The following is a 22,058-nucleotide window of genomic DNA, read 5'->3' as shown; positions in this document are numbered from 1 at the left end:
TTTTGGAAGAGAAAAGGATTTAAAATAAACTTATATGCAGATATTTTTGGTTTTTGGTAAAAGTAACAATTTGCCAGGTTGTAAAATGCACATGCATTAGTATTAAGGCACAGGGAAGATGGAGATTTCTGTCTTATTGTTTGCATTATTATTACAATGTGATGTCTCTGTGTTGCCTGTAAGTGTATTGAGAAGATAATGGAGAATATTTGAGGCAATTAGAAGTCCTTAATCCCTTTTTGCATGGAGAGAAACAGAAGGTCCTTTATCAATTATTGCATATATGGAGTAGGAGAGAATTTGTACATCACTCAAAATGTTTGTTTTTTTCTTTTTTCTATTTATAATGCTATTAAAAAGCTCTATAGGGAAAACAAAAACAAATAAAAAAAAAACCACCATGCAACAACCTAATATTGATTACGGTATCATTACTAGGCAAAGTGTATTTATACTCTCTTTCTATTTACAGAACTATTTTGCGCGAAACTTTTATAACATGAGGATGTTGGCATTGTTTGTTGCTTTTGCCATCAACTTCATCCTGCTTTTCTATAAGGTAAACTTGTCAAGAGATTACTTTTCAAGTTGTATGCTGAAAAACATTCAGGTTTTGTAGATAGTCTGCTACAGTAAAACTGCCTAGCCTTACAGATTAAATTCCTGCTTCATACTGCCATTTCAGAGATGTAACACCATGAGAGCTAAAGCATTTGTGTGAAGTTATAATAGACTTTCAGCACACAAATAGCTATTTATAAAGTTCTGTGCTGCAGCAGAAGCAGCAGACTATAAGGTGTACCCATGCCTCTGATGCTCCATTCCACAATACAGCCTCTCAGCCAAACCCAACCTCCTCTGGCAACTTAAACTAAGAGATGCCAGCTGAGATGTTTTCTTGTGCCATCATGCTCCCCTGAGACGGTGTGTACAGCAGGAAGAAGTCACATCAACTTATCATACCTAGGGCATCCCTGATCTTCCTTGTCAAGACTTTTAGTATCATTAATACAACTCAAGTCTTCAGGCTCAAAGTAGTTTCTGGCAGAGCACTGCTGCTGAAGGCTACATGGGAATGTCAGGAGTTGACTGGGTTTCTTCCGAAAGAGCTATGCCCTTTCTTGAATTTGAGATGATAAATTCAGCATGGCCCGATTTTGTTATCATGGACAAAATGTGGAAAAAAAAAAAAAAAAAAAGAAAACGCACACTGTAACAGATTGGAGTAACAAGATGGAAGGGTCTCTGTGAGGTATTCTCTGTGAACGTTTTAATACAAAAAATTATTTCCTTGCAATTATATTGTCCTGGGTATGATTCTTTTCAGTTATACCGCTAGCTTGTAGCAGTGTTAAAACTCCTGTCAAAGAATACAGCTCCAATATTAAGATTAAGTGATTTAAACAGGTCTCCACCTCTGCGGTAACAGAAGAAAAGGACATTCCTGTGGTATCTGCTGATGAAAGTACCACGTTGGACAGCCTGGAAAGCGACAACCAGAGGGTCATTGCGGTGCATTATGTCCTAGAAGAAAGCAGTGGCTACATGGAGCCCACACTGCGGATTCTGGCCATCCTACACACAGTCATCTCATTCTTCTGCATCATAGGGTATTACTGTTTGAAAGTAAGAGAAACTGAACAGTGTTTTTTTTTCTTCTACCTCCCAACTTCTTTATCTATCGAGTGGTGTAAATTGCAACACAGTTATAACAACTTTGCTGAAGCAGGTTAAGAGTCTATGTAAAGAAACACTTCTGTTAGTGCAACCTATACAGAAATTGTGTGTTAGGTGATCTGTCAATTCATGAAATTACAGGCTAGAGCCCAATTTGCTCAGCTGACACTGGGTCACAGGATCAGCATTCACACCCTTGCCACATCAGACAGACAATTACAGCAGTAGCCAGTGTCAGAAGCTGCTTGGGACTGTCAAAGATAAGCTGTGAACACACTTGGCCAGGGAAAGCTAGATTAAAGAGTCTGCATCACCAATCTGTTTGCTGGGTCATTTGGAAAGCATGCAGCACTTTAGGCTACCACTACTACGTGTTGTGGCTATAGACAATCCCTGCCTCTCATATATACTCTGCTGGGTCTGTTTTGGCAGAAACTTAAGCTTTTAAAGGAATTTCTTGCAGAAGATTTCTGTTAGGAATGTAAGAAATAAAGATGCCACCTTTATTGGCAAAATGCTTATTTGGTTTAGGAAGACCAAATGCCATAAATCTCTGGAGCTGGGAGGAGTATACCTGGGATATACTTTTCCTGTTTTTGCACTCTTCCCATGCAAAAACTATAGGCCAAAGTGCAAGGTAGTGAAGGTCCATTTAATTTAGTACTACGACCCAGTGTGGCTGCTTATTTGTCCTTAGAATTATAATGTCTTTATTAAGCTTTTATGTGGTTCTTGATACCTTACTTTTCCTCTTTTAATGGACAATACTCTTTCCATGCCCAAAAGACCAAATCTGCATTTGTAGTTAAGGCAAATGTTCACCATACTACTGTATTAAGTGATTGATTTTCATCTCTCTCTTAAGTGTCTCTGCAGGTCAATAAACACTAAACCACGTTTTCCTGTTTCACTGGTTAGCACACAGCATGAAAGCTTACAATTCTGGCTTCTGAGGTCTCCTCTTCTCCCACCTCAGCTTTTTTCACACTGTGACTTTTCATGCTATTTTCCCACATCATTTTTTCAAATGGCATTAATTCTCTGACTAAAAGGGAAAGACATTATTATCATCATTTGCCATAATGAATTGCCTTCTTTCCCATTCTGAAACCCTGAAGAAAAGATGAAATATGGTTTCTGTCTCTGCTTTTGGAGATATACTGCTTTCACATTAAAAATCTTGATAACTGCAGGTCTGTTTGTAATATGCTTGCTTCCGGAGATTGGTCCACATGAAATCCACTAAATTTTTTCTCACTTAACTGTCTGGAAATAAGATTAGAACTAATTGCTATTGTATCTAATACAATCACCATGTTGCTTGAGTAGTCTAATTTTTGTTATTTTTATTTCAGTATACTTATGTCTAGTCTTGACCAGTAGTAACACAGTAAGCCTTGCAGGTTGAGTGAATTTTGGAGACCTGTGAAATAATTCCAAAGAAAAATCTACTGTGCTGGGACCACTAGTTACATCTGCCTTCTCAGAATGTAGTTTTCATTGCCATCCAGAAAATGAGAATGAGTTGTAGGAAAAGCCTGATCCTTCTCAGGTGTCCAGGCTGGCAGAGATGAACAGAGCACAAATCAAGTATACTGAATGTGAATGTGGGTTAAGGAATTTTCCTCCAACTGCTCCCAGTCTGTCTTTGCCCTCTGCTGTGAAACCTCAAGGTTTCTTTAACAAATGCAAGGCAACTTCTAACACCTCTGGGTATCAAAATGCAATCCAGAAGTGTGATGCCAAATCAATATTTTTGAACTGGAATTTCTAAAGATTTAAAAAATATTTTTATTTTAACTCTCACTTGACTAGCTCTGATGGTTCCCTAGCACTGAAGAACTAGTTGTTTTTAAATAATTCCTAATATTCTTTTCAACTGCAGGTTCCACTGGTTATTTTTAAGAGAGAAAAGGAAGTGGCAAGGAAATTGGAATTTGATGGGCTGTATATAACTGAACAGCCATCAGAAGATGATATTAAAGGACAGTGGGATAGACTTGTAATCAACACACAGTGAGTTTTTACCTACTCTGTCTCTTTATAGCTTTGCAAAGAATTCTTCTTCAGTTTCCACAAGCTTGTCTGAAATAAACAATTGTGCGGGATATATTTCTAACAAGCATATACATAACATTTCAGGCAACTGTTTACTCTTACTTTTAATCCTCATTGCTAGGTTTTTACTTTACAACTAATTCTGTTTCATAGAATAAATGAAATAATGTGAATTTCTTTTGGCAAACAAAGTGATGACTGCATATTGCTTTCAGTTCAAGTGAACTGTGGTTTGAACCTTTTAGTGTCTCCTTTGGGAACACGTGTAAAGTCCTGAGTCTCTGCCTGGTGGGACTGTGTGATCCCACTGGTTTAGAACCCTGTCTGCAGGCTCTGCTGCTCTTTTTCAGCCATGTTAACATGGTAGGGGTTGAACACTATTTGGCAATTTTCATTCCAGTGACTTCACAAATGACTAGCTGGTGATAGCAACAACAAAGAGCCTCTTAGAAACAAAATCAGTATGTAATTTTAATGATGTCTTAGTGACTACTGCATCTCCTCATGACTGTCTAAAATGCAATCTTGTTTATCTGTGTTTTTCAGGTCTTTTCCAAACAACTATTGGGACAAATTTGTGAAAAGAAAGGTAAGTTTTATTTTTAAAAATATATATGAAGTTAAAGTTTTAATACATTTTTTTTGTCATATTGGAAGAAATGCAAACTACACATCTTTATAACTTTGATTTGGTGTAGGTTTCCTTATTTACCATTTAAAATACACAATCCCTTACTCTTCTCATGCTTATGACTACTTTTTTGTGGTTTGAATAATTATTCTTTCAAACTGATTCTATGTACAGCTGGTATGAAATAGGAATTAAAATACATTCATGAAGTTTTGTGAACAATTTCTGTGTACGCTTGTATGTGTATCTCAACATGGGTAAATTGTTTTGTCTGTGTGTATCTATATATTCACATACAAGCACACAGAATAAATTTCCTCACCCACAAGAAGGTTAGAAAGGAATTTAATAATAAAATGGAACAGATTGAAATGTTTAGGTACAGGGCATAGTCTGTACTGACCAGCAAACTATATGTAATCTATCTGGCCCTTTTTGTCCCTTCCCACTGTGTTTCCCCCAACTTGTTCCTCCCCAAATCACCTAAATCACCTTTTCCCACCTTTTCTTCTTCCTGATAACATCCAGTAGTAGGTTCTGTGCAATTCCCAGATGCTTTTCCTTTGCCATCCTGTAATGTATCCCACATACTTTGGCAGTAACTCTCATAGTCTGAAGCATGATCTAGAGACTTACTCCCAGTGACTTATCTTGATGGGTTTCACATCTGGACACTGGGGCTGAGGCTCTCCTGGGATAACCCTGGGAGGGACCAGGCAGGGTGTCCATTCCTTGGGAGTCTGTAATTTTGGTTCCTGCCTGCCATTGTGTTCCTGTGCTTCTCTGGGGTTGAGAAGGTGGGTCTTTAATGGGTTGGTGGCTCCTGTGACCCATCTGGAGGTAGCTGGGCAGGTTGTTCTTTGAACTCTCTCCCAGATGTTGTATCTCTGTGCTGCTTTGTGAGTGTGCAGATGAGCTTTTATCACATAACCTAAAAATCTCTCTCTCTCAAAATCAGCCCCCCATAAGCAGAAACTGTTGAAATTCATTTCTTAGGGACGTATGTTAAATGTTTTCTCAGCTTGCTCTTAGAAAGTGTTATGTATGTGCCATAGCATACAACAAGAATAATCTTCCTAATGCGTTTGGTCACAATTGAAAAAGAGGGTGTTTATGTTATTGGGTCAGATTTACTCCTCCTTCATACCATTTAATACCAGTTGTGAATCACACTTTTGGAAACATCTTTTAAAATACTAGCAGCTCTTTTGCTTCATAACAGTTTTATGTCAACCTGTCTAAAGAATACTTTGACTGATATGATAGACAGATGGAAACAAACAGATAAAAAAGATCATGGACATTATACCTCTTGCCCTCAGAAATCAGGCTAAAAACCAGCTGGTCTACTGTGGGAAACTGCAGCGGGCTTGTGGAATCCTTGACAGAAAATATGGGAGTAGAGATCAGCCTTGAGATATTAAGATTTACCCTTGAGAAGAATGGGAGTAAAGGAGTATCCGGAGAGAGGAGAGATGTACCCGTGAGAGAGAAGGGGATAGAAGAATAACATGGATGATAGCAAAATTAACCAATGAGATGTTAGTGCTGTAACTTGTAACCAATAGTGAAAAGACACATGTACTGGTAGAACTGTATAAAAATGCACTTGTAGCAATAAATGGCACCTATTACTTTCATCTTGAAAGAATTTGGTCCATGTCGTTTGTCCGTCTCAACCACGACAGTCTACCCAACTGATTCTCTTGAATATTCCTCCTTACTTTAGGTCATGGATAAATATGGTGAGTTCTATGGCCGTGACAGGATCAGTGAGTTACTAGGAATGGACAAAGCTGCTCTTGATTTTAGTGATGCTCGAGAAAAGAAGAAACCAAAGAAGGATAGCTCCTTATCTGCTGTGTAAGCATTTGCTTCTGGTTTGTTTGTGGCTTCTTTGGGGATATTTTGTAAGTTAAAATCAAGCTTTCCCAGTTTGTCATTCAGCTTAGAATTTTTTTGTAACTCTTATGTATAGCTATATAGATAAACTGATTCTTAAATAGAATTATATAGTGAATTTGTTTTATTATAGCCAACATATATGCAAGACTCCATTGTTTCTTATGTATGAATATTTTGTGCACAGCTGCTAGTGCAGTGTTTTGATAGTGTCATGATAACTGGGCTGGAAATCCCTTTTCTTATTTCTCTCAGTTCAGCTCAGCTGGAAGGCATGAGTAAAACTGGTACTATGTATTCTGATTATACAGAGATTATGGAATAAGTGTAACTGACAGTTACCAGCAATATCTAGGAAGTTGGATGATTGGTTTTCACATATTTTTATAATTTGTTTTCCCTAAACTGTATTTGCCTATCATCTGAGAGACAGACCTGAAGAAAAGCCCCAAGACATTCAGAGTAATTACATTAATTTCCCTTCTTAGGCATAGGACATCCTCAGATTTTGTGAAGCACTGCAAAAATGTTTTTTAGAGTTGTATGTTGTAAAAAAATATATCCAAATAGTTAGACCATATTTTATCAGATGGACTTTTAATGCTACAGAGATTCTAATGTAAGTGTTTATTGATCACTTCTTTAAAAATAACATTTTATCAATGAGTTTGCAAGGTTTATATTCATATGAGGTGGACAGTGGGACTGCTAGTAGATGAGAATTGCATTGAGGCAAGGGATGATTTTGTAAAGATAGATCTTAGTATCCATCTTTTATAAAGGTCTTCCATGTGTAAATTTGAGAGTAAGGGTCAAATCTTTCATAAATCAACAAAATTCTACTACATTTCTTCTGCTTTTCCCTTTTTGTTCAAGTAGACTGATACACTTCAGAAGGAAAAGTGAGGTTGTAATTATAATGGGCTGTGACTATTTGGAGTAGAGGTCTTGATCTAAATTTGATTTAATGCATTTTTTTCAATTATGGTAGGTCCACTTATATACATATAGTGTTTATGCTATCATACAGGAGGCTCAATTTGAGTATTTTGCGCTTTTGTTTTATGTGTAAAAATGGTAGGTTTTGGTTATATTAAAGAGTAAATACTGTTGTATATAATACAAGTAGGAATTTGGTATTTTGACGGTAAAATATTCCTCGGGAGTTTTATATTCAAATAGAACTATTACTTTTATATGGTTAGTGGCCCTGGCTATACAAGTGAGAATTTTGGAAATCAGAACTTGATAGACCAGGGTATGCCATATGAGGCCTCAGGTAATTCTGTATGAACATTTGGCAGAAAATTACTACCTGCTTTCGTATATGTTAGGTATATGACATCTGTCAGCATTATTTCTACTCGCTTAGTCATTTTCAGCAGCTTTTCTCTTTCAGGAATACTGAATTCACTCATATGCTAAGGATGAAAGTAGGACAGATGACATTTTTCGTGCTTTTATTTATATTTGTTCCTGAATTGGTATCCAAGTTTAGAATTTTGTGTGTCTGTGTAATACAGATGATCCATACCTTTCCAAAAAGAAAAAGTAGAAAAATAGAGAGGACGATTACAGTTACAAATAAAGATGGTATACATCTTGTTTGCTAAGTTAGTTGTATCACCTCTCTGTAGAGAGAAAAAAAAAAATCCTTCAAGCAAATTAATGGGTTTTATTCTAGTGCAAAAAATGTAGCCTGGAGCTGAGATATTTATTTGTGTTGATAGAGTAAGAGGAGAATTAATACCTAAAGTTATTAATTAAAGAAATATAGGGGAAAAATTTGGAGACAATAGTTAACAACAGTAGCCTCTACAACATAAAAGTTTGTGAAGTGAGAAGCAGAAGCAGCTGACTAGTATAACAAAGCAATAAAAACTTTGGAAGAAACTGGGAACCCAGACGTGGAGCCAGTATTTCAGGTGTGGCCTTACCAGGGTTGAGTTACAAGGAAAGAGTCACCACCCTCTGTCTGCTGGCAACTCTCCTTCTTGTGCAGCCCAGGGTACCCCTGGCCTTCTTTGCAGAGAGGGTGCACTGCTGGGTTATGCTCAACTTGCAGTCCACCAAGAGCCCCAGGTTCTTTTCTGCAAAAGCTTTTAGTATACATTTCTCTTCCATTCACATTTATTCCTGATGTCAGTGGGAGAAGCAAAGAACACAAGCTCTGAGATTTATTTCACCTCACTTTGTCTTTAATGTCCTCCAATTGTATCACCGAAGGTATGCTGTCACAACTGATGGTAAAGAATTGGCATTTTGATGTGCAAGTTCTCTGACCTTTTTTGACACCTACATTAGGCTTAGATGGGTTGCATTTATAAAAAAAAAAAAAAAAAAATCTCTTTTTCTCGGTGGATTATAAAGACAGTTCATTTCACTTGTATATGATTACATTGTAGAAAACAATCAGCATTAGGTCTGATTAATCCAAACCAGTATTTATTAATTTTTTTTTCTGTTTTTTTTTGGACAGGTCCTTTTCAGAGTAAAAGTGTGAACTTAAACAAGGTTCTGATGTATTTCAGCTTTTACAGAAATAGATGAGCTGTTTCCTTCCATGTTTATGTAACAATACACTTCCTACAGATTGTGTTGTATATTTTCCTGTTGTGTTTTGATATAAAATTCAATTTATTTGTTTATTTTTACAGGCTAAATTCCATTGATGTTAAGTATCAGATGTGGAAATTAGGAGTTGTTTTTACTGATAACGTAAGTTTATCAATGTATGTATATATGTGTGTGTGTATATATTCACTTTCTAAAAAGCAAAATACATTTGTTAACTCAAAGTGCTTCAAAGGAAGGTATGAAAAATTTTGGATTATATTTAAATTACTACATAGATGAAGAAAATCTTGGAAGCTGAAAATGGCATTTTCAGAATCTTTTCCCAGTTACATAGGTATTAGTCTACAGAACTTCCGTCAATTCCTGCCCCCCTTCTGATATTTCTGAATTAGAAAACTGACTATAGAAATTCTAATTGTCATTTCTCATATTATTCATAAACTTTACGAACACTTGAATCTTGCTGGAGCACAGTCATCTTGGTATAGTTAATGTATGTGGCATTGCTAAAATTTTGTATCACGGAAACTGATAATAGGATGTGACACAGAATAAGGCTGATGATTTTAATAATTTGAAAAAATGAGTCTTTAAAAACAAAATTTAAAGAAGGATTGATAAGCAAGAGTGACTGTTAAAATACCTTGCAGTTTAAGAAGTAAGTCATCATATGATTATTAAGAGTCTTATGATTATTGCTTGCCTAATCAGCTTATTTTACAAGTGGAAAACGTGGTTGGGAAACAAACAGTTTTGGAACTAAAACTACCGGAGAATGAAAGTGTAATCTGACTGTAGTCAGGAAGAGTGGAACAGTAAATCTTCAGGTCCACAGACAACGTGATCTGTAGAGTTAGCTTTTGTTCAGGATTACGTTATTCCTAAGGGAGGGACTGTAATTTCTTTTATTACAATGTATTTGTTTTAAGTCCAATGAAAATCAAATGATAGAGGAAAAGATGAAATTAACATTTGTAGTATCAGTCAGTAAACTACCTAAATAATACTTATATGTTTAAGTAGTAGATTTAGTAGTTTGAATTAATTATAAAATTCCTTTTGTTGCTTTCCTTTTGTCATTAACCACCTTAGGGCTTTAATATTTTAATATCATTATTAACAAATAAAAGTTTAGCAATTTCAAAATCAGTTTGTACAGATTAAAATTTAGGACATGTCAATTTTGGCATTTTCTTGTGAACTCTGTATTTGCTGATTTAATACTTTTGCACAAAGAGAAAATTCTTAAAGACCTCTAGCAAATTCTGTGAGGAAAAAAAAAAAAGTTTTCTATTTAAAGAAAGACATACTCAAGCAATTTCTACTTTTCTTTAGTGTTTTGAATTAAGTTGAAGGTAATAGCCATGAGTTATCTTTTGTGACATACTTCTTCTTTCTGTTAGTCTTTCCTTTACCTAGCTTGGTACATGACCATGTCAGTCCTTGGCCATTACAACAATTTTTTCTTTGCTGCTCATCTCCTTGATATTGCGATGGGATTCAAGACATTACGAACTATCCTGTCATCAGTGACCCACAATGGCAAACAGGTATTAACTGTCAGATCTTTTTCATGCTTTTACTTAAGGAGTACATGGAAAAGATCACTTCATGTCTTAATTCACCTGCTCTGCAGATTGCCAACTGAATTGTTCTTTCATCTTGAAGTTCAGAACTTGGGTCAGTGGGATTTATAAGCATAAGAAAACAGGACTAGGATGTGTGACTGTTTCTAGCTCTTAGGAGAAACCATGTCATAAAATTGTTGTTTAAAATTTCTTCAAGATTTATCTGAAAAAAGGTCCAGTTGAGTCCCAGTTACTCTTTCTGTTAGGGAAGCTTAGCTCTTTGATAATAAGTGAACTTTTCTTAAACAAAATAAAAAACAAAAAAAAAGGCATGTCTAATTTAAGTAAAGAAAGTAACTAAGGATTTTTATCCACTGTGATCTGTTGTAGGAATGGCATTTAATGTAACATGAGACTTAGTGTTCCTCAATTCTGATGGCCTTTCTAGTTCAAAGGACCTTTATAAACAATTTTTCGTTATAAAAAAGCCATCCTTGTTCTGCTTAGGAGATACTCCAGCAAGGCAGCTAATATGATTCTAATTCAAGTGGGCTGGGAATAATAACATAAAGGTCTTCTCTGTTGTGTATACTTAGGTGCCATTGTAGTAAGATGGAACTTTATATAACATAGGTGCTTTACAAGTCTGGTGGCAAGTGCCATTTTGAAATTTATCATTAGCAATGATTTTATAATAAATGCAAAGGGTGATTGATTTAACTGTGCCTTCAAATGCACTGTCCTTGTCAACATTTTTAACGAAGTAATAAGCATTTAAATGGACACATATTATATTTAAAAATAGCTAGTGAAGCATATGACATGTAGAAGGCTATTAACTATGAACTCACCTAGAAAAACTGTTATTTTTTTAATGCATGTGGCAAACTTAGGTTTCACTTGTGGAACAAAAATTGTATCTTGTGAAGTTATGAAAATTGACATAACTGCATTCTTTGCCCCTTAAGGAACAGAATTTCTCAAATTCTTAATTCTGATTTCTTAAAAGAACAAAAAAGTGAAAAAAACAGTCTGCACATGAAAAGAAGTGAAGCATTCTATGTTTTAAAAGGAGCCCTGAAGTTTTAGCAAAATAGCATTATTTATGATAAGGAACTTTTTAGGTCTCGCAGCTATGCCAGTGAAATATCAATTTGCAGGATATTTCCACTCATTTCCAGCTGCTTTTCAGAAAGCTCAAGGCAATATTTTACTTCAGCTGAGCAGTGTGATATTTGTTGCAGGTGAAATGAAAATTCTTTGCATGAAAATATGCAGATATATTATCAAATATTACAAAGTCATGCAGAGATAGAAAAAAAAGTTTTCCTTCTGTTAGTACCTATTAGATTATTTGTTACCTTTTGTTTTTGCAAAGAAAACTATATAGTGTAATTCTGTGATGGTGTTATATCCACTCTGTAATCTTTTCTTCCAGCTTGTCCTAACAGTGGGATTACTGGCAGTAGTTGTATACTTGTATACAGTTGTGGCATTCAATTTTTTCCGCAAGTTCTACAACAAGAGTGAAGATGGTGATATGCCAGACATGAAATGTGATGATATGCTAACAGTAAGTGCTATTTTGCTTTCTGGATTTTTTCTTAAACTGTTACATTTTTCCTGACCTTCTTGTAATTCCTATTCATACAGTCGTATCATTAGCCACTAACAGGAAAGACTATACTTGAAGGCAAAAGAACAAATATAATTAACATCCCTAACAACTAGATATACCCTGTGTATGTTAAGCAAACACATCTGTAAATTAATAGAAGAAATGGGATGGTATTCTTTGTTATAGTTTCTCAAAAAAATGAGAAACAACTACAAGCTGCGAAGCTGAGCTGAGCCTGTAAAGGGCAGCACTTCTGAATCCTGAAGTTCTACAGGCCATTCAGGAGGGTCAGTTATAGGCAAGGGCTTTCATAAGTAATTTAGGTACTGAAATGCTTGTTTAAGCTTGGAAATCCCTCAGTTTCCCATAGCATGAATTGCCATGGTTAACTCCAATTGGTGATTCTGTTACTGAAATCTCTTCTGTGCTCAGAACAACTGAAAATTATTTTGTACTTACTAAGACAGTGACAGGCTTTGCAGCTGCGGATGGTAGGTAGAGCTTAAATCACAAAGAATTTCTAAGATGAGTTGCCATTAAAACACTTACAAAAGAGGCTATAATATTGTACAGGAATGAGTTAGAATAATGTGATAAGATATAAAATCAGGGTTGTCTTACAAAACAGTAAGACTTGCAATGTGATTTTATTTTATTTTTTTTTAAAGGGAATATATCTTTATTTTTAGAAAGATAAAAATAACTTTTAAAACTTTATAGATAATATTACATTCACTCATTAAGTAATGATTGACTTTCAATAGTGAGCTAGTGAAATAAAAACTGTATCTAAAAATGGTTTCATTTTTCAGCCATTGTATGTTACTATAGCAATTTCTTGCATAAGGGATTTTAGGGCTAAGTGTGGTGTAGAAATAAAATAGTGGGGGTTTTGTATGGTTAGGTTTTAGGAGTTAGTTATTCTTATTGTCATCACAACTTTTTCATAGGGAGTGAGAACCTTGCAAAGCCACTTAAACTCCAGAACTCTGAGACTGACATAATCATTCATTTTCTGTTAAATTATATCTTGATAAACTGGAAAGTTTGCATTATCAGCACCCCACGTATCTATACTGAGAGACCTATTATACCACTTTTCAGATCATAATTTCACAGTATTAGTCTCAGACTTTTTCCATCATTAGCCTGTTCTCCGCACAAACATTCTCAAAGGCTTTTTTTTTAACTTTTATTTGAAACACCAAAGATAGGGAAAGCCATTCACTTTTTTCTTGAACTGCTACATAATTACAGAATGTGAAATAAAGTAGCTTCAGCCCCCTCAGAACTACACATAACCTCAAAGAGGAGAAAAAGATAACTTGATATAGTGTAATTGCTAGACCATAGAGCAGTTCTGCCAATTACTGAATTTGAAACAATAGATATTTTTACTTTTAGCTGCAGATGAACTTTGTACTCCTTTGTTCTGTGTTTTCTAGTGCTACATGTTTCACATGTACGTTGGAGTACGTGCAGGTGGAGGCATTGGGGACGAAATAGAGGATCCAGCAGGAGATGAATATGAGATCTATCGGATTATCTTTGATATCACCTTCTTCTTCTTTGTGATTGTCATCCTGCTTGCAATTATTCAAGGTATATATTAGTAACTCATGGTGAGACTGAAAGCGTAATTTAGCAGTACTGTATCTTAGTGCTGTGGTAATCATGCACCTAAGATTCAACAAGGACACCAAGGCACATCATGAAGAACACATTTATACTGTAAATCACACCCAGATGGATTTTATCCATATGCTGTTCTTTCTAGTCTCTGTAAAATCAACAGGGTCCAACTGCATCAGTGAAAACAAGAAAACTTCTTTGCTGTGAGGTTACTGGTGTTGCTACAGTTTGTGTCTTCTCACTGCCCTTTCTAAAAGCCTGTAAACGATCAGCAAGAGAAGTGATTAGAAATCTTGTGGCATACCTTAAAATTGTCTTTCAGCATAACCCACACTTTATGAGCTTCTGTGGACAGAATCAGGAGCAGGTGCTGGTCGGTATTTCACTTGCCAGCATCTAATGTTCTTGACTGTCTGGCAGATCTTCAGATTTGGTGGTAGTGATGTGAAAATTAGAATGTAGCTTTAAGAGGCTTAATCTTTTCTTACTTAAAACCTCTGTTTGGTGTGATGCTTGCTTACCTGAACAATGTCAGAGTAAAGAAAAGTTCTTGGTATGAAACAGCTTTAGTATTAATGTATCCTGGTTCATGACAATGGAAAGTCAGCTACTATCAGGTTAGCTTCTGAGTCTGAGTGAAACTATTAGACTGATTGTGTGCCTTGCTGTTGTAATTTGGATAGCGGATACTGAATTTTAGGAAGTCAATGTTTTTTCTATTACGTTTGAATTAATGCTGTTTAATGTTGTTACCTATAGTACTTAAAAGCCCTATCTGTTTATGTATTATACCTTCAAAAGATTGTCAAGAATGACCAGAAGATCATATTTGATTAAATTTTGCACAACTTAACAGAAGTATATTCTTGATTTTGGAAAAATGTGTAATGATTTTTGCTAGGTTCAGTTGCTTTTATAAATAGCGATAGCTATTGCTTTCTGTCAGCTAACAGCTAACTTGTGATGATTTTACCAGCACCAAGGATGCTTTCTCACTTCCTGCAAGGAAGTTTAGAACATGACTCTAAGCTTTTGGTAAATTGTTTATAACTCTTACTGAAGCAACAAGTTGTTTAAAGGGCTTGGGGAGGATACTAAAACTTTTATAGCCTGACATGGCGTATCTCCTACTGTTTGTTTCTTCATTTTGTGTGTGGCTGAAGAGTTAGAGGCCTTAGCTGTCAAGCTTTCAGTATAATTCTCATCTGGTATTCATCAGTTTTACAGTACAGTAGTGTCAGTAAGTTAGTCCTTATTTGTATTGGGGTAAGTGAAGGGAGAATCATAAAGAATTTATAATCTGAGACTTGGAACCTCTGGTGGTCTTTCTTCTTTTCTTTCTATATCTTCCTGAAATTACCCTTTACTTATTCAGAGCTCTGACAGTGGTGCCTTGTACTACATGACAATCATAATGATAGAGGACACACAGAGCTCCGGGCCATGTGATAATGCCTGAGCTCTGTTAAAAGTGCAGTAGTATTCTTTCCATAGTAAAACTTCCATCACTGTAAAACCGTATGTGTCTTCATGTACTAAATTGAGAGTAAAACAGAAGTCTGCTTGTCCCATTTTACAATTCCAAATGGTGCTGCCAGCCGTGTTATGTGTAGCCATTTTTCTTTGACTTGCTCATTTTTCTTCACATGTTGAGGTGGTTTTGTGGTCTTTGGACTGTATATTGACTTCACTTTTAGTATTCTTTGTTACAGTTCTGTTCTTTAATATTATCTATTATTTTAACTTAAATCTTAGGTTTAATTATTGATGCTTTTGGTGAGTTAAGAGATCAACAAGAGCAAGTTAAGGAAGACATGGAGGTAAGAATATGTAATTGCCGAACCATACCCACTTTTCATGTTGCATGAATATCTGTTTTCAATATGATCTGGCTAGTAGAGAGGTTTTTTTTAAGCTAAGATGAAAATACAGTTTTGTACATGGTTCAATATTATACATTGTCCCAGATGAGATTCTGCTCTCACATCTCACTTCATTAGATGGAAATAATAACTGAGATGTTTTTAATTGACTTTTTCTATATCTATTAAAATATAACAACTTACATAAGTAGTTCTGTTAGTACCCAGTAAAGTTATTTTTAGACAATTTTATGAAAACTCTGCTAGCATTCAGGTTCTGAATAGTGTTTATCACTCTTTGCTGCTTCCTGTGAAAGAGGTGTGCTAAGCTTTGACAGATGCTCCCTGCTATCTTGCATGTCTCTTTACATGGGACATGAAGCCAGGTTGTCTAAACTGATATTCTGCTCTAAGCATATTTTGCATTTGTTTGCCAGTGCCTAGTATGGATTTTTTTGATACCTGCAGATCAAGTGCGGCCAGTTTTTTGCTGGCAGTGATAAGTTAACAAAAATTCAGACAAAAAGCCCAACATCTTATTTTTTCATGGCTTTTTAAAGTTTAAACTAGTCCCCGTATCTTCATTTTTGTAAGAAAAATCCTTGTACATCTCTGTATATCATAATGAATTACATGTCCATAGCTACAGACTAGAGGTTTCTAACATGAAGTGTTAAAACTGTCATGTTACACTTAATCTCAGATTTAGACTTTTTGGTTAATCTATGTGTGAAGGTAACCTGTACTTCATGATTTTCTGTTCTGTCATTTAAATATGACTATAAGAGCTCAAAGTGTTGTGTACTTACTGTGTTTGTTAATCTAAACTTTGAGCACATTCAGTTTCAGCTCTACAAGCACAACAGGCATTGAGATAAATATTGCCATATATTACAGTAAGTGCTACTTACAATGTTAAAGGAAAAATCAACTTTGACCATTGTATGCCGTTCTTTATCCTGATGCCTGTTCATTTACAACTGGCAAAGATTTTTTAATTTTATTCTGATGGCCATTAAATTCTATTGAAGTATTTTGGCTGTGGTATCCAGGCCCAGTCATTAAAAGAAAAACCTTTTTGTTCAGCACATATTATACATGATGCATTGCCATTTTCAAGAAAATTGTTCCTTTTTTATTGGCCTTTCTGAAAGGGAGACAGGGTTATATATAGTGTTGAAGTGCTCTGTATTCTTTCTTTCAGACAAAGTGCTTTATCTGTGGAATAGGAAATGACTACTTTGATACAGTGCCCCATGGCTTTGAAACACACACACTTCAGGAGCACAACTTGGCCAATTATTTGTGAGTACAGGAAAAATGAACTCACTAACTTGTGACCCTTGTAGCCTCTGCAAGTACCTGTTTGGCTCTCTTGCAGCAGTCAGTACTGTTTTGCTTTGATGTGCACTCGTGTTGTCTGAATATATAATTCAGTAGTGATGGGACCAGGGAATGAACACACTTTATTACCCTGATTCCAGCTTGGTTGTGACACAACAAGTTTGTGTGAGCTGGAAGATACAAACCAGGAACTTAGTATGTGGCTGTGGAGGTGGTGTAAAATTGAATGTGTTGTGTAAGTTACAGAGGAACAGTATGACCTGTCCTGGAGACTGCTGGAGACCGTGCACAAGCAAAGTATGGCAAAAGAGGAAAAGCTTACACTGGACAAAATATTTTGAGTGGGGTGCTGAGGCTGATCTAGAGATCCTGGGACAAAGGGAAGTAGGAAAACTGGAACAAGGAGCTAGAGAGGGGAGGGATCAGATCAAGGGCATCAGGTCCACCTTTGGAAAATCCATGCAGAGCATCAGTGACCACTAAGCGCTCTCTTTTTAAATCTGGAAATAAAACCATATATCAGGTCCACAATTGCTGTATCATACTATTCCTCTCCTGTCAAATACATACAAAAATCTAGTGCCAAACACATTTTTTGCCAGTGCTGTCAGTACAAAGAAATAAACTTTGTGTCTATAAGCTAGCAGTGTATATGCACAAAATAACGAGACTGTAAACCAAACATCTCTGTGAAGAACTTTCACCTGAAAAAACTGGTTGTGCAAACAAAATACGTTTTAAAACACCATCATATGGCATTTTCCTGCTCACAAAGTACTACAGAAATAACATACTGTAGCATACTTATCCTAAGCACATCATGCTAAGAAAATATTTTTTTATATTTTTATGTGTGTTCATATTTTATATTTTTACATATTATTGGAGAGAATACTATTATGAGTGAAATTTTGAAATCATCGCCTAGTGATGAGCAGAGATCTCAAACCCAAAAACTAATATGTTTTTAAAATTACAAGTTGTGTTTTATGTATGTTGATCTTCAGTTACATGCACTAGTAAAATATCCCTAACCTATAATTTCAATAAGAGAAATCTCTTAATAATCTTCAGCATTTCTTATTCTTTCTGGGTAGAGGGGAAAAAGCAGTTCCAATGGTTATTCTCTGTCTAATTCCAAGTTGGTGTTTATGGGCAAGAAAATGTTTATTATAATTTTCAGATTAGAAAGCTTGGAATATCTTCAGTTAAACTGAGTTGTTATTTACTGTAAATCAAACAATCTCTTGCAGTTTAGCATAATATTAATTGAACAATGAGTGAATGTCAGCAGTTTCAGGAAAGTAAATTTAGTGTGTCTGGGAATATTACCATAAATAGAGCTCTAGAAGTTGTAAATCCATGAACAGCATTATCACTGTAAACAACATGCTGAAGAATATCCATCCCTCTGCGGGTTGCCCAATGTTTCCACGTATTGTATTAATAATAGCTGTTTCTTTGCTTGTAGGTTTTTTCTGATGTATCTTATTAACAAAGATGAAACAGAGCATACAGGACAGGTAGGTTGAGCAACTGTATGAATGTAAACAGGTATTAAATAAGACTGATTCTAAAATAAAAATCATTCAGGCTTGGCAAAACTTAGAGTATTCTAATTAACAGCTCCCTATATATGGTATGTAACTTAATTCTCATTCTTCTAAACAATTCTTAGGCCTTTGCTAGCTTAATATTAGATTATCAATTCTGTAGTACTTTCATGTCCTATTTTGTTATCTGACTTGTTATTCTTAAATTATTACTTCTACAAAATACAAATACAGAGTACAAACAAAAATAATGAGAAACAGAACATTTAAGCATCCTGTGAAAGCAGCACTCTTAGTTTCTTCCTGTGGATTCTTTTTTAATAGTCTTTGTCCTTGATTGTTTTCTATATATAATCTTCTATGGTTACAATCTTGGAAAGACCTTGTGCATAGATTTAAAATGAAACCTGTGAGAGCAGTTTTCCCTGGAGGTTTCTTTTTTGCTGTTGTCCTTTCAAACTTCTGGTTCTTCCTTCAACTTCCTTTAAATATAGTTAAAGTCAGTAAAAGAAAGTGTCAAAATTACAGACTACTGTTTTTTTCTAGTGATAGTCTTGCAGATGGCTAGACAAATGTTCCCATGTTGCAGATGAGAAAACAAAACCCCTGAAGTTCATCATATATGTAGCCATATAGATTTGTGTCAGAGGGATGATTTGCCATAAATCTATGTAGCTTACTCTTTCTGAACTCTGATGTATTTACTGGGCAATTATAATGATCTTATTTGCATAAATCTTCAGAGCCTTTTCCAGTATCAGATTTTATGTATTTGTTTTGTTGTTTTTGATCAACCATTTGTCATTTGAGAATTTAATATTAAATGAGATTTTTTTTTAAAAGTCTTTTTTTCTTGGCGTAGAGTATGTCCTACTATATTCACTGAAGCTGGATTTCTGCTAACTGTTCAGTTTTGATACCATTAGCTGATAAATTGAAAATTGAGAGTACTTCATACTAAATAACTTGTGTAACACATATCCTTTCTACCATGGCATTTATATAATAAAAAGCACATTTAAGTGCTGTGATCAAAATAAAAATAAACTGACATATCCTTTACTATTCTTCAGACTACCTAGAGGCAGATCCTTACCTGAACAAATAATCAGAAAGAAAACAAAAACCACCACCACTGATTCAGAAAATATTGCTCTACTAAGAAATACCATTAAAGGCCATTTTATTTTATTTATTTGTGTGTAGACATGCTTTGAAATGACTGATGCAGAAATTCAGTCAAATTTCTATGACAAAAAATATTCTGTTTACTCTGTCATTTGTCTTGTGACCAGCTTTAATTGAGCTTTACAGTGCTTCTGGATGTGCAATAAGAACTAAACTACCTGGTTCTCTCTGTATGTTTCTCTGCTGCTTTTTGACTAGGCGACAAAAATCTAGAAGTTACTCTAAACTGATAAAAATCGTTAACATTATTTTGTAGATTGATATGTAACAACCTGATACACAGAATGAAAAAAAATCAGCAGCAGTATATAAATAGAGGAGGAAAAAAAATCATGGTTGGTGCTTTCTCATTGAATCACGTTAAACTGTTTAAATTGTGTTTTTTTTCAGGAATCCTATGTGTGGAAAATGTATCAAGAACGGTGCTGGGAGTTTTTCCCTGCTGGTGATTGCTTCCGAAAACAATATGAAGACCAGCTCAACTAAACAGAGATGAGGATTTCTAGATGAAAATATGTCCATGTATTTCCCAACTCTTCTGGGAATGTCTATCAGATTTCTTAAATCCCCAAAGCTGTGTGCTTTTTGGAGCACCAAAGCTATGTTTTTAATGACCCAACTGCACTTTTATTTTCTTGTGTATTTGCTTTGAGAACACTGGAGTAAAGAACAGTGAAAAATAACAGCGACTTTGGAAAACAAACCAACCATTTGCACACACAAAAGATATCCCTATAGATAACATGCACACATAAGAAGAGAGTTGAGACAGCTTATTTCTGAAACTGCCATATGATGCCCTTGTCTATAAGATCTCACATGGGGTGGCATGGTAGCAACACTCATTCAATCTGTTTATTTCATCATCCTGGAAGGAACTATATGTAGTTCGCAGAGCACTGTAAAAGATTGTTGTGGACACTACGTTGTGGGGAAATAGTGCCTTACTATATGTGGGTTGAGCTATGCAGAAGATGAGCGCATGATGACATCTTTTTTTTTTCCTTTGTCTTCTCTTTCTTTCAAGTTACTATTTATTTTGTGGTTTTGGTGGGTTTGGGAGGAAGGGATTTGATTGTGCACATCTTTTCAAGTGACTGGAGTGTCTCAGGACAAGGTTAGGTTATTCTCATCAAATTCATTTCACGTTTACCTTCCTCTTTAGCTTTTGCTCTTGTTTTGGTAATGCTCTGATACAACACTGCAACTTTATGAAGTCTTTGTATGAAAACAAGACAACTGCAAAAAACACTTTAACAAGAAATGTTTCATTGCATGTTTATTATGCAAGTTTAAAACAATCAAAAAAACAACCTTCAGAAGCAAGTTGATCAACATGAAAAAACATTCACGATAATTATATCCATAGTAATAAAGTGTTGTGGGCTTTATTGTACATCCGGAACAAATGTCATCAGCCAACAATGTATATGTTATGAATTTGACAGTAGGTTTGGTTTCATTTCTTTTTCTTTCATTTCTGCCACCTGTGATTGATAGTGGAGTTGAAGATTTTCTTGTTAAATTATTTTTTAAAAGCAAAGCTGAAGCAATATCCATTCAGGGACTCCATCAGTTGCATCATGAAACACCAATGATGTGTACATCACTCCATTTTGAGTCCTTTTCAATTGTAATGCCAGTCTTTACAAATAAAAACAGAGATTCAGAATGGAAACAAGCTGGTTTTGGTAGCATTTGAGGTTTCTGTTATGGAGTCTTTGCCTTAATCTCTGAATTAATTCTACCCACTTTAGAACAGGATTAAGCTGCTGTTTTCTTAATCAAAGTTCTTGGTTTGTTTTTGTTTGTTGGGTTGGTTTTGATTTTTGTTTGTTTGTTTTCTCCTGGACTTCTTGCTGTTCTGTTCCTCCACCTTATTTCTGAACAGACTGCAGTTTTGTCATAAAATAAATTGACTGTATCAATGTTCAGTTATAACTAAGAGAAGTTGTAACTAAAGAAATAATCCTTAAAATTCTACAGTCTTTGAGGCCAGAGGCTGGGCAGGCTGGTGATGGTGGGAGGGGCAGATACAGCAGCTACGATTTCTACTCAGGTCTTAAATCAACCCCACCCAGTATGGAGTATTCACTCCAGCTTTGTCTTCCTTATTTAGCACAGCTCTATAAATGATTTTAATTAGCCTTTCTGGGATTTTCAGATAAGATCTAGAAATGGGAGATTGCAAGATGTCCTTTGGGGTTGTACAACATGAGAACAGTTTTCATGTGACACTAGGCAAACACTCTATTTTGATTCTGCGCACTTTGTTGAAAAATACGTAGCTAATGATTCTAGCTAATACTTCACTGTTCCTTTGTCTTGAAAACAAATTCAAATGAAGTTTGTGGGCAAATACCAGAATAAAAGTGACATGTTTCTTTACCTCAGTGTCCATGTCACGAAGCCTCTGGAGCATCCTCGCTTGTTGAATCCAGTATGCTG

At 35.4% G+C, this 22,058-nt stretch overlaps 1 protein-coding gene across 1 annotated transcript in view; it reads left to right on the top strand.

Annotated features, from left to right (window-relative positions):
• RYR2 (ryanodine receptor 2) overlaps positions 1 to 21,225 on the top strand; it is a gene marked incomplete at its 5' end in the record, with an annotated part of 392,755 nt that extends 371,530 nt beyond the window's left edge. Inside the window, 13 exons of the mRNA XM_082048672.1 lie at positions 473 to 559; positions 1,408 to 1,626; positions 3,563 to 3,693; positions 4,282 to 4,324; positions 6,096 to 6,229; positions 8,926 to 8,986; positions 10,249 to 10,395; positions 11,852 to 11,986; positions 13,477 to 13,633; positions 15,419 to 15,483; positions 16,730 to 16,830; positions 18,341 to 18,392; positions 20,001 to 21,225. Of these exons, the coding sequence (XP_081904798.1) occupies positions 473 to 559; positions 1,408 to 1,626; positions 3,563 to 3,693; positions 4,282 to 4,324; positions 6,096 to 6,229; positions 8,926 to 8,986; positions 10,249 to 10,395; positions 11,852 to 11,986; positions 13,477 to 13,633; positions 15,419 to 15,483; positions 16,730 to 16,830; positions 18,341 to 18,392; positions 20,001 to 20,096 (1,428 nt within the window). The 3' untranslated portion in view covers positions 20,097 to 21,225. The remainder of the gene's footprint in view (positions 1 to 472; positions 560 to 1,407; positions 1,627 to 3,562; positions 3,694 to 4,281; positions 4,325 to 6,095; positions 6,230 to 8,925; positions 8,987 to 10,248; positions 10,396 to 11,851; positions 11,987 to 13,476; positions 13,634 to 15,418; positions 15,484 to 16,729; positions 16,831 to 18,340; positions 18,393 to 20,000) is intronic.
• Between the last annotated feature and the right edge of the window lie 833 nt (positions 21,226 to 22,058).

The sequence above is a fragment of the Streptopelia decaocto genome (assembly GCF_964273445.1).
Source record: "Streptopelia decaocto genome assembly, chromosome: 3".
Lineage (NCBI taxonomy): Eukaryota > Metazoa > Chordata > Aves > Columbiformes > Columbidae > Streptopelia > Streptopelia decaocto.
This window is presented reverse-complemented; position numbering and strand designations above follow the sequence as displayed.